At 40.2% G+C, this 12,989-nt stretch overlaps 1 protein-coding gene across 1 annotated transcript in view; it reads right to left on the bottom strand.

The window, feature by feature from the left end:
• Positions 1 to 621: 621 nt before the first annotated feature.
• LOC140312745 (pro-neuregulin-3, membrane-bound isoform) overlaps positions 622 to 12,989 on the bottom strand; it is a 357,971-nt gene continuing 345,603 nt past the window's right edge. The window contains exons 7-9 of the mRNA XM_072390537.1: positions 10,535 to 10,650; positions 8,142 to 8,327; positions 622 to 1,460 (exon numbers count right to left, since the gene is read on the bottom strand). Coding sequence (XP_072246638.1) covers positions 779 to 1,460; positions 8,142 to 8,327; positions 10,535 to 10,650 — 984 coding nt within the window. The 3' untranslated portion in view covers positions 622 to 778. The remainder of the gene's footprint in view (positions 1,461 to 8,141; positions 8,328 to 10,534; positions 10,651 to 12,989) is intronic.

Here is a 12,989-nt window from a genome sequence, read left to right as displayed (position 1 = left end):
CACAAAGCCGACTGGCTGCAGGAGTTGTTTTTCTTCTTCTTTCTGCTCCCTATCTGCTTGCCATCATGGACACAAACACACACACAGCTGGGGAGTTTTGTCTTGTGCTGTAAATCCTCAAAGGGTTGTTGATTAGCACAGAGGGCTGCACTGTAATTCTTGGCTGGGTAAGAGTTTTCAAAAGGCAAGGGGGGTGAAATTGTTGTGGTGGCTCCTATTCGATGGCCATTTTCGACTCTGTGTGGCCTCACAGAATCCGATTCATGGCTCGTGGATGTGCAGCAGGATACTGATGAAGTTCTTCCGTTACAACTGAGCCAGAACCAAAATGTGACAGTTAATACAAAACAGGGAAGGAAAAAAAGAAAATAGTAACATCATTCTTGTGTTCTTCACCTTTGCACTTGGTCACTTTTTAAATTCCATATATTTATATCCATATATATTTATATATATATATATTTATATATTCTTTTTACAATTAAAAACACCATTGATTTGACAGACTATTTGGTTTCTTTTTGTCTAAGTAGAAGTGTTTCTCTTGTTTTGTTAATAAATGCATGTAAATGTTTTTTTTCCATACTGTCAGTCTGTGAAAAGGTGGTCACTCGAGAAGTGTTTGTATGCTTTTATCCATACAGTATGCATATCCTTGTTAATATTTTCCTTTTTTTTTTTCAATTCAACCTTTCCATCCAGCATCCCACATTTACAGAACACCAGGGGTCCGTCAAACAGTGTCAAACCAAAATTGAGTGTCTTAAACTTTGTCTTTTCATTGGCTGGTTGGTCCCAAGTCTCTGTGCGATAGGCTGGGGCTGAGTAGCTGGGTCTGCGTGGGTCCATTACAGCTAAGCCCCCCAGCGCCTCCTCCATTAAGGTTCAGGAAGCAAACAGTTTCTCTGGCCTCCACCTGTGCAGCTGTTGATCCATTACTGATAATCCCACCCTCCTCCTGCTTCCTGTGAGCCAGCGCCAGTGCCCTGAGCTGCTCCTGTGCTTCCTCCAGCAGCAGCGCCACCTCGTCTTGCTGCTGTCCAACGGCGGACGAGCAGGAGGACGAAAACAGCCTGACGTGTGCGGTCTTCTGCCTCCTCTCTTCCTTGCAGAGCGTAACTTCACAGGTGACTGACATCGCTGTGGGTGCTGGAGTGACACTGGTTTGCATACATGACACCTCGTTGTCGTGGTGACACTGGACAGAGGGGATAATAGGGATAGAGCAGGAGCGAAATGGGGGAGGAGGGGAGTGGCTATCACGGCGGTTAGGTCTCCTCAGGCTGCGGGTGGCGGGAATGGGATTGTTGTGCTCAGGTGGAAGGCAAAGGCCGGAGCCCACCTCCACACGGCCACGCCAAGGCAATGCCAACTTAGTCTCCATGGAAAGAGGAGTTTGCATATGTACAAAGGCATCTTCTCTGGAGTCATTGCGCTGGTTCTCCACCTGCATTTGAACACTGGAGAAGATGGAGACAAACAAGACAGAGGCAGGGAGAGGGGGGAGGTAGAAAAGGTTATTCAACTGAAGAAAAACTTCCACACTTCACTTGAAAAAAAGTCATTGTGTCTGGTGTGTGTTTTCAACTCGATCGTCTTTTCATACTCCCACGCTGAAACTCTGGCAGAATGCACAGAGGCACAGCTCTCCGCCCTGTGTCATCTCACAGGCTAACCAAGGATGCGGAGGGGGGAAGAAGATGAGTCCGACATCTTTCTTTCTTCTCTTTATATCTGACTTCAAATACCCACAAAAAACTAAAAGAAATTTCAACTCCCTTACATAAGTAAGGAGGAAATGAAGATGTCTATTTTACTGATTTAAAGTAAAAATGTATGCTAAGGAGGTGAACTCTGAGCAAAGGACAATACATCATGTGTGCTCATTTCTGATTCTTTTTTTTTCTTTTATAAAGCACAGAGTAAAACAAGTCAAGATAACTTATTAAGACTGTTCCCAGGGATTGTGTAACGGCACTGATTTAAGTGGAAATAGGCAAAAGTTTAGAATCTGCATTGCACTCTCAGTGCATCCATCTCTTTGTTACTTGCATATTCTTTCCCCTTCACAGTGCAATGTGTTAACTGTGTTCACCTTGGTAATTCTGTGCTGTGTAGTTTGTCCCTTTCAGTTTCAGCTTATACTCAGCCTGAAGTGTTAATTTTGCCACATTGCTTCCTCATAATTTCTAATCACATTCACATGTACAAAGGAAAATATTATGATATTTAATCATTAATAATTTTTGTTAAAAATAAGACTTAACAGTGATGAGTGACGAAACAGATGTCTAAATATTACAGTGATAGGTATTAAAGCTGAGGTCAAAGGCAGCCAGTGTTGCAGACATAAGTGAGGGTCCAGCAAAACCTGTATAAAGGCAAATCCAAGATCTAAATACACACAAGAAATAAAATATTCCAACATGACTGAATGCAAAGTGGACCAATATATTGACTGAAAGTGTGCAAAGACTCCGGAAAACAACAGCGATTTTCCATTCCATATTCCAGCATCTCTTCCTTATCCTCTCTTAGCAGGAATGCCTGCTAAGGAAAATTCCTCCATATCAGAACACTAAAACATCATATACACAGACAGCTCACTCTCTGTGTGAACTACACTGGACATTCATTTGAAACACCTGTTATTGTAGTAATTTTAGCAACAAAAGCTAACGTAAAAGCTAGCTAAAGATTGTTAGCTATTTATTGTTAGCTTAGCTTGCGAATAGGCTAATTGGAGAATTTTCATAGAGTTTTGAAAATTGCAAAGTTACTTTGAGGTATTTTATCCTCTTGAATTGTATTCTGATAACATAAATTACAATGACTGATTTGCAAACATTTTATAACTTAAGTGAGCTGCAGTGGCCAATGGCTAATTTTGCTGTAACTTAATGGGAAGTGATGGACTGTTGCCCAGTTCATGGTTCCCTCAGAACTGAGCGTTTCTGTTCCCTTCAAGTTTTTAATCTTATATAACATGAATCATTACCCTCTGCAGGGAACTAAATACTGTCATGATCCATGTTATTTTGTATTTTTCTGGTTGTCTAGTTTCCTATAAGTTAAGTCTGTTTAGTTTAGTCTTGCCATTTCCTGTTTTCCTCAGTTCCCTCCCGTTAGTCACCAGTTCCACTCCCGTTGCCCGTGTTAATTCCCATCAGCTGTAGCCTATCACTAATCACTCTCCCCACAGTATTTAGTCTCCAAGCTCCTCTCAGTCTTTGCCAGATCCTCGCCATCTTCTGCGATGCCATAGTTCTACTTCCGAGTTTTGTACAGTTTATTTCTCTTGTGGTTTTTGTGTTTTCTAGTTCTTTAATTTTGTGTTTCTCCAGCGTTGCTATGATTTCTATTTATAATAAACCTCTTAAGTTTCTCTCTGGCTCCTGTCCCGTGCCTGCATCTAGGAACTGCTCCTTCATCTCCATCGCTAAACCATGACAAATGCACCCAGAACAGGGAAAATATCCACTGAAGGAAGGTAATGATTAACCCAAATACAGGTGAAGAATAATCAGCTAACTGTACACAGGTGAGGCTAAAACCAACGCAGGTAGCAAAATTAATACAAGCATTCAAAAAGAAACATTTCAAATAAGAAACAGAAGGTGACAAACCCTAAAAACCATCACATCACAATTTTTTTGTGTCACAACTGCCCTGCTCTCCATTGTTACTCACCTGTTTTGTGTTGACTGTCACAAAAACACCTCTAAATGTATAGAGCTAATCTTTGAGGCTTTAGAATGGTATTTGTGGTGTTTGTATGACATACAATATGAGAAATATACCCCAGTTGCTTTCTGCACTTGCTTGATATGAACTTAGCTTCCAATCAAAGGCTTTGTGAAAACATAGCTGATTCAGAACTTTGAATGGTGCCTGCAGGCCACATACTGGACTGCACTGTGTGCAAATAAATAAAGTGTTGTGTAGACTTAAATGGCATTTTTTTAACAGGACTCTTACACATCCAACACTCGTTGGAACAGACACGTCATAAGTTATCACTGCAGCCGGAAACTTGCTCACTGCTGTTGCTCAGCATCACAACGACACTTTGACTCTATTGAGCATTAGTCATACGCAGTGTTTCCCAATCCTGGTCCTCAGGGCCCACTGCCCTACATATTTGAGATGTTTGATGATGACAAGTTCTGTAGAGGCCAGTTAATGACCCAATGATGTGAGCTAGGTGTGTTGAAGCAGGGAAAAGTCTAAAATATGCAAAAATTTTAACATGCCAAGTTGATTATATTGTTATGTTGAGATAAGACAACTTAATTTATATAATTGCCGAGAGAAATCAGTCTTTTATTTTCTTAAGACCAGACAAATTAACCCATTATCATGAAAAAAATCTTTGTTTTGAGATCACAGAGTAATTATAGTTACTCAGTGTCTGGTTCGTTTGATTAAAAGTTAGTTCAGCTTTCAAGCTTGCTGTTATGATCGCTTGAGGGGATCTGTGACTGAAAATTAAGTTGAACCATAAATGTGTAGGTTTGTTTACCGCCAATATAATAGCAAACGATATTTTCCTATAGTTGACAAACAAAGAGATAACAACACAAATTAACCCACTGTCATGACAAAATTAGCTCTGTCATCTTGAGATAGCTGAATAAATAACTTGTGATCTCTGAAATAAAGGAATTAAATGCTCTGACTTTTGGTTTCACACAGATCTGGTTCTGGATGGTGTCAATCTCTGGTTCTGACCATCTAAACTGAGTTCCTAAAACCCTTTCTACCTGAAAGATTTACGCGTAGAAAGCCCTGAATGCAAACTTCTTGTCTTTATTCTGTATCTGGGTCTCGATCTGGCTTCACAGACTCCTCACTTAATCTTTTTCTAAGACTGACCATTCCCCTCAATCTTATCAGCATCTAAATCCAATGATAATCTACAGCAGAGCCTCATTAATTTCGTGTAATAATTCATTATCCTCTTCGAAGGATAGGCTTCTCAGCCATGTCAAAAACCAACTTGGTGTCACTGTTACTTGTTACACCATCATCACACACACAATAGTCTCTCCATCAAGGCTTTAAAAATAGAGGTGGGTGGAGAGGGTGCTTTTTAAGACTCAAAGGAAATCACTCCCTTGTTTTATCTCTGCAGTGTTTTTCCGAGACATGAAAACCTCTCTGAAAACCACAGCTGAGATTTAGCAGGCCCACAGAGAGGATCCTGCAAGTGATAAGAGAGGATGATGCGAGGGTACTAATTCCCAAGATAACATTCACAGACAAATCTCTCTTTTGATGTGCTGAAACATAATCAGATTGCAAAAATCTATGAAGCGCAGTTCAAATATAGACCCCAGAGCCATGCAGGAGCAGCTACAGGGGTATCACATGGAGACTGTGTGCAAGTGAGGTGAGATAAGTGACCAGGCTTTTTAACTTTAATGGGAGCTCATTACAGGAACAAGTGGTAACAGGCATTTTTATTAATCCACTGCCTTAAAGATAGTTTCTGAAAATATCCCATCTGTTTGTTGATAAATTCCAAGTAGAATCCTAATGTAATATGATGAAATGACCTTGTGACACTGACTTACGTGCAGGACAAGCAACACATGTACAAAACATGTATGTAGGTGTTTACATGCCTGCACGTGCAGAGGCTGCGTTTGTCTAGCTGAAGGCTGTGTGTATGATGTAGAGGAAAGCAAACTTAGAGGGGGAGGGAAATGCTGCCGTGTTGGAAAAAATATTACACTCAGTATCTGTAAATTCACCCAAGCTCTCCATCAGCCATTTTGGAGACAGCTTTATCTTAAAATTGTAGTAACAACACAGGACAGTCGGTCTCCCTGTCAGCCATTTTGTTAGATAACACTGTGTTTCTCAAACAGTCATGAGAAGGATCCGGCATCCCTTCTTTAAAGCATTTTCCAACTGTCATATGCTATCTGCACACTCCTCCTTTACCACTAATGTTTTTATATTTTGAAACTATTTCTCTGCTATTTCTGTCTCTGCATCTCTCTCAGCCTCCATGCAGTCATGGTCAAATGTCTCCATGGCAACCCAGGCTATAACACTATATTACATGGATGGTGTCATGTGACTGTCCATCTGCTGTTATGCGAGATCTTACTTATTAGAGTGAATGAGCGTGTAGGTGTGTGAGTGCTCCTGTGTGTGTGGTCTTAATACATGTGTGTGAATGCCAGAATGACTAATATGGGTTAGAAAACTACCCAGAATTACCTTGTGTATTTTTCTGCACAGTTTGTTTATTGTTGCAGCATCTGTGCATGAGTGTGTCTTTATGATAGGGAATTTTAATGGTGTGCAGTGGAGTGCATAGATGCTCTACTGACAGGGGTAAAAATAAAGAAAAAAGGTCTAAGCAGAGCTAAATTTCAACTGCAAAGGGCTCTTACATAAGCAGAGGACACGTGGACCAATTAAAGAACACCTAAGTGACATTTTCGTTGAAAGGGAGACGGTTTGACTGGCTGGCTCTTCGGGGAACCAACTCTTGGGGGAGTCAAACAAATGGTCCCTTTAAGAGACAAGAGGACACTTTGTTAAAATGGGAAACTCTTGGATCAATCAGAGAAAGTTTGAGTTGGCCGGAGAAAACTTGGGACGAGTAAGTTTGGTTTCACAGTCCTTGTATCAAATACTTGAGAAGTATTATAGAAGACTATAACACCACATTACATGGTGACGGCAGGTAAATTTATTTTGGTATATGAAGTATAAAAGCATAAAAGAAGTACATCCACCTTAAATTCTAAGGTTTTATTTATCAGTATATTGAAAAAAAAAACAACTCTTCTGGTCCTTACGAGGTCTCACAGTTCACCAAATATAACCTCAGATGAACAAGAACATGTTATTTTCTATCTAACAAAATCTAAGCCAAAATACAAAAGCAGAGTGTGAAAAATCCACCCTCACTGCTTCTATAGGAATTAGGAGGGACAGTAGCAGCCACGTGCTGCTAATCAAATGCACCTGATTAAATGATCAGCAAGTCTGACCATTTCTATAAAAGCAGAAGTTCTGTCAGTTTGCTGCTCTGCAGCATTCAGGTGTGTGTTAACACGATGCCGAGGAGGACAGACATCAGCAGTGATCTCAGAGAAGCAGCTGTTGCTGCCCATCAATCTGGGAAGGGTTATAAGGCCATTTCCAAACTATCTGGAGTCCATCATTCTACAGAGAGAAAGATTATTCACAAGTGGAAAACATTTAGAACATTAAAACTTCTGCATGCCAGCACTGAATGTAGCAGAAAATGCTCATATATGTTTAATAGTGTTTAGTCCAGCCGTGTCTATGTTTTTTCTCTTTTTTTAGCATGAATGTAGGTCATGTGGAGCTTAATGCAGAGCTGGGACTGCAGGGACCTGGATGCCTGAAGTGAAGCTTGACAGTGCAGGTGGTTAAAGCACTGATTCATGATCCACCAAATAAAATGGGTCAAAGCTAAGCATTTTTCACACTGAATTCATTTCTTGCCATTCATTTCACACTGATCCTTTTCATTTGCCCTGGCTGCCATGCATGCAATACCACGATTTAATTGTTGGTCTTCCTCTAAGCCATCGCTCATTAAAAAGCTGATAATCAGAAATTAGCACAGGTGTAACAGTAAGTCAGAGGAAACATGCAGATGTGCAGTCTGCATCTTGTCCTTAAAAACACCAGGATAAGCTCTTCTCTTCATCTTGTGCCACAGTACTGCACACCACAACATAAAATGACCTTGGTTTTATCTTTGCTCAGCAGATCGGAAAACCAAGGAATGGGGGGGTTACTGTAGGTAAAACAAAAAGCAGTATCGGCTTCTTTAAAGAAAAACCAAACCAAAGTATTGGCTTTGAAATATCCATTCCTGAAATAAAATCCAAAGCTTTTGTCTGTGGCATCCATTTTTCATTTAGTGTTTTTTTGTTGGAATGACTCAGCACTTGGAGGACACAGCAAAGAGGAGAATCAGACAGACTGAGAGGGAGGTGTGGATAAAACCTTAAAATACCCTCAATACATGTAAAAAAAAAACAGCCGAAGTGGCCTGTAGTACTCAATAATGCTAATAAATCAATGTAAACACACATTCAAAGACCAAGTAGAACTGATTTCTATTTTTTTCGATAACTTCTCACCCTTTTTGAGCTTCCACCTCCTTCTCAGATGAGTCTACTTCCTGAAGGTGCTGGTAAGCGGGGCCCGAATACTTGGACCCTCCTATCAGGTTTAGCCTTCCTCTGGGTATAGGTGGGGTCCTGCGAGGAGCTGACAAATGGGCTGTCCGTGTTTTCTGGTCAGGGCTGTGAGACAAGGACCCACTTCTAAGAAACAAAGAAAGCAAAATCAGCTAATCAGCCACTTTGAAATTGCTACTTGTCAGGTAGTGGTGTGTCATCCACTTGATGCAGCATGTATCGCCACTTTATTGCAACTATTTCAAGAAAAAGCTTTACTTAGTGCCTGTATTTGTGTGAGTACAGTTTGACTTATATCATGAAAGGGACAAATACCCTCTCCACGCTGCCATCATATTTGGAGTTTAGGTTTAATTTTTGCACAAAACACCACTTTGGAGCCCCATTCATATTCAAATCAGCGGTTCTGAAGGATGGATTTGCCTTCTTAGAGTCAGGCCCTTAAGACTACTGGAAGTTTTTCGTTTCTGCTTGTAAAGAAGATATTTCCAAAACACATAATTATTCTGGGCTTGGTTTCCCAGCACTCTCAGCTGCTCCGACAATAGTGTCCAAATCTTTGTATAAGATGGTGTGATGGCAAACAAATAAACCCAGATCGTCCGCTAAGGATGTGATTTGTGGCACAGACTGGCAGCCAAGTAATATTACCGTCAACAACACTCTTCACAGAGAGACAGCTAAATGAGGAGAGAAAGGGGGAGAGAAGTCTTGCAGGAGTTTAGTCGAGAGGTTTGGTTTGAGGGCTGTCAGACGGTATTTCTGGTTTCGTCTGGGAAAAAGGGCGATTCACCTCCAACTGCTTTAGTAGCTGCTCAGCAGTAATGGTTAGAAAGATATGAGTGTGTTGACATGCTGCCAAGTGAATACCATTCACTGTGATGAAAAGAGAGGGTCAAAAAAGCATTTGTATATAATTTGCCCATTTCCCATATGATGATCAAAAGGTTAAAAAGGTTAACATTTAGAACCATTGTGTTTATATTCTAACAAACATACTGAGGCAAAACCATAGATTCAATTCCTAAAAGCCTTCCAATCTCAAGTCATTTCTCTATATACAGTTTAGTCTGACAGGCTTTCATCTGACATACAGTAGATAACTTAGAGAGTAAGGCATCTCTGCTGGTGTCGTCACCATTGCTGGGCTTGTCCAACCCGATCTTATTTCTGGAGGGTACAATATTTCTGTTGCATCTCTCAAATAAACACATGCTGTTCGTTGTCATTTGTGCCCTGAGGAACCAGCTGCATGAAGTGGGGGCTTTGGCTCAGCAGGTATGTAGTTAGAGCAGATGACCATTAATCAGAGGGTTGGTGGTTCAATCGTCCACATAACCAAGTGTCAATAAACTTAAGCCCAATACTTTTGATTATTGTCTACTGAATCAGTAAAATGTAAAGTCAAGCAACCATAGCAAATATCACTTTGGAACTTTATAACAAGCAGCAAAGTCCTTATTATGTGGAGAAAAGTCAGAAGACCTAAGATGAGGCCACCGTAGGACAGCTACTTTTTCTTCCCTGTATTCAAACACCAAGGTTTAGGCATCGCAGCACTAAAACTGGTTATGTTTAGGCACAAAACTAAACCAAAACTGGGGAGGTTTAGATTTAGAGAAAGATCATAGTCAAGTGGGAAATACATCATTTCAGGACATGTGTTAATCAGTCACATACACTACAACACATCTCCCACCTTTTGATGTGGACCATTTAGCATTAAATTTGAAAGCAAGAGGTCCTGTCGTCTGATTCAACATTAAGTGTGTAACTGGGAGGGAGAATCTATGGTTTGATGTCTGATGTAGGAACCTGACCCACGGGAGCTTCCTGCCTTCTGGCTCAGCAAGGTGAACGTGCACGCTGATGTGCATTGAAATAGAAACTCCTGCCTTGGAACAAGATGTAAATTCTAACTCTGTCAAAAGCGGACTTGTGTTTGTGTGCTTGAGTCACTGACGAACAAGCCCAGCCGGCAGTGTAGGAAAGCTTACTAAGAGTTATAGGTCTGTGCTGGCTCGTGTGGTTTCCATTTTATCTCTGTCCTATCTCCTCTGTGCTCATGACTGTTACAGATATGCTTATTAACGTGTTTATAGCTTTAATTATAATTACTATCATTCTTCTGGAAATCAGCAATTAGCTTTGGCTGCACTGTAATGTGGATAATTCAATTTCTCTCTTCACAGTCCATGCTGATTAGAAAGGACACTGAAGTTGCCCATTGTTGATATAATCTGCATTTTTCCCTGCAGTGAATTGAGCAAAAGCTTTATTTCTGGCACAAAATTACACCCGTGTATGTCTGTGTGTGCAATTAAATGTCATACCTGTAATGTCTCGCTGTGCTTCTGGAGCTGTTGGATGCTGAGGTGGTGATATTGCAGTGTGCAAAGCTGGACTCACACACATTACCCTGGCGAGAGGTGGAGGGCCGCTTGCAGTGCTGGGAACACAAAAGGGAACAAAAAAAAGCATTTCACACATTATGAGAAATCCCTCAGATACAGTTAGAGCATGTATTTCTATGTCATGCAGCAGAAACTCACTCCGATGTCTTAAGGAGGCTATATTTAGATTTTTGGTTACCTTCAATATTTTTCACACCTACTGAAAACTGCTCTGTCTAAATGGAACCAGTTTATATCTATATCTTATCTTTTCAGGGACCGAGGTATATGAGAGGCTACTGACAGGCTGATAAAACTGAGAGTAGAAAGGCACTTGGCAGTGTCATAACTCTGAAAGCTACAGTGAAGGATGGGGATGCCAGAGATGCTCGTGACTCCTAAAAATGTTGCTATGCCCCCCCCCAAAAATGAGAAATACATTTCTGCATTGTGCAGGTTATACTGGAAGTAAAAGGCATTGTTTGGTTATTTTTCTGTGCCACAAATGATAACCAACTCATTTGGAAACATCCACAATCTGCTTGTTAGTTAGTTTAGGTACTCACTACGACTTATACCACATGTTAAAAGGGCTGATCAATCAATCAATCAATCAATATCCTTTCTTTCCTAAATGATGTAACAGAACAAACCTCTCTTGTTGCATTGGAAAACTTATCTGGATGACAAGGAAACAAACTTAAAACAAACTCCAAGAGTAGCACAGAAATTAACTTAATTATCTTTTTCATCCTACTCAAGCAATCATGTGCAGGTTTTCTGGAATTCACTAAAGTCCCTTTTCCACAAACAAAAACTGCTGACATCTAAACCAATAAATGCTAAAACCAATAAACTAACTCAATTATTCTATTTTGCCTGATGTAATTTTATACCATGAATTATGAAAATATGACTCCCTGTTCTATACCCTATACTTTTACCCTGATTCCAACAATTTTGCAGATAATTTGATACATAGAATGAGAAGCAAAAAGCTTCTAATAAGGGCGGTCAGTGAATTTTAATTGCAATTACCTTCATGACTTTATCAATTGTAATATAATGCCAAAGCAAAGCCAGCTATGAGTCAGGCTCAAGTGAAAACATTTTAATGCTGCTTGGGGAAAAACAGACTTTTTCTCACAGTGTTAAAGTGAAATGACAGTTCAACTTTAAATAGATGGACAGAACAAACTAAATGTACTGGAAGTGTGCTGTTTATATCAACAACATATCTGGTATGCGTTGCACATGAGCTGACGATATCATATGTATCAAACCTTCAGATTTGTATTTCAAGACATTTTAAATTGACTTTGCATCACTTATGCATGTAGATGTATGAAACTCATGCACACGCTCATCATAATAAGTCAAACTAGTTTTCTGTAAGTTGCAGCTGCATTAAATAAGTCCAAAATACCACCAAATCAGTCAATGATAAGACCTTTCAATGCCAGGATTCATCACTGATGAGGGATTTAGTTAAGGCATTTAAGTTCTCAGGGTCTCTTTGGACATAAAACCATCAAGAATCATCGGCAAAGAGCAAGATTTTAAACCCTTACAGAGGGAGAGAGATGGGTTTCACATGCACTGAAGGACTTTAGATGTTGTTGAAATAAATACAATATGCTGCCTTTAAGCTTACAGTCTAACATTAGGATGAGATTGTACTTAATTGTACAGTGTTTATACTGTTGTATCTCACACTCTTATGTAATACCTTTTTGATGACCTTAACCTCAAAGGCCTACGAACAGATCCCTCAAATGTCCCACATGTTGTTCAGAGATGCTTTCTTCCTCTAATACTGCTGTATACGTTCCACTTTATTGCTTTTGATCCCGTTTGAATCCTCTTCTTCCACACTGATCCTTCCTTTGTCCCCACCCCCCCAGCCTCCTTTCCTTCCGGAAAACTTCCTGACAGGATGCCTAAATAAGCTCCACTGTGGTGCAATGTAGGTCCCAGACTCTCTCTTTTAAATCTCTTGATGCTCATCTTTGTCCCTGGAGACATTGATATGCAATGAAACAAAGCAGTTCTTTGATTCTGCACCTCAGAATACGCTTGACAAGGCAACCTCACTCAGTTACACAGTAGCTCATCTGCTGTGAATTCCTCAAAAGAATACAGACACCACAAGAAAGTGTTTTTAACTTTCAACTTTTAAAAGCCCAAAGGATGTTGAGGGACTGCTGGCTCGGATCAGGTTCTGCCACATGCACCTATATCTGGGGTTTGGTCTGTGAGGTAGAGACAGATTTCTCTCTTCAGCATTATCTCATCTCATTAAAATGTCATCTTGACAGTAACATCTAGACTTTTGTAACATAAGTTGAGGGAGACCTACTTTTGTGAAATTTCTTGCTCCAAAGTACTTTTATGT

The sequence above is a fragment of the Leuresthes tenuis genome, unplaced genomic scaffold (genome assembly GCF_036924035.1).
Source record: "Leuresthes tenuis unplaced genomic scaffold, fLeuTen1.0.hap1 SCAF_8, whole genome shotgun sequence".
In the NCBI taxonomy this organism is placed as follows: domain Eukaryota; kingdom Metazoa; phylum Chordata; class Actinopteri; order Atheriniformes; family Atherinopsidae; genus Leuresthes; species Leuresthes tenuis.
This window is presented reverse-complemented; position numbering and strand designations above follow the sequence as displayed.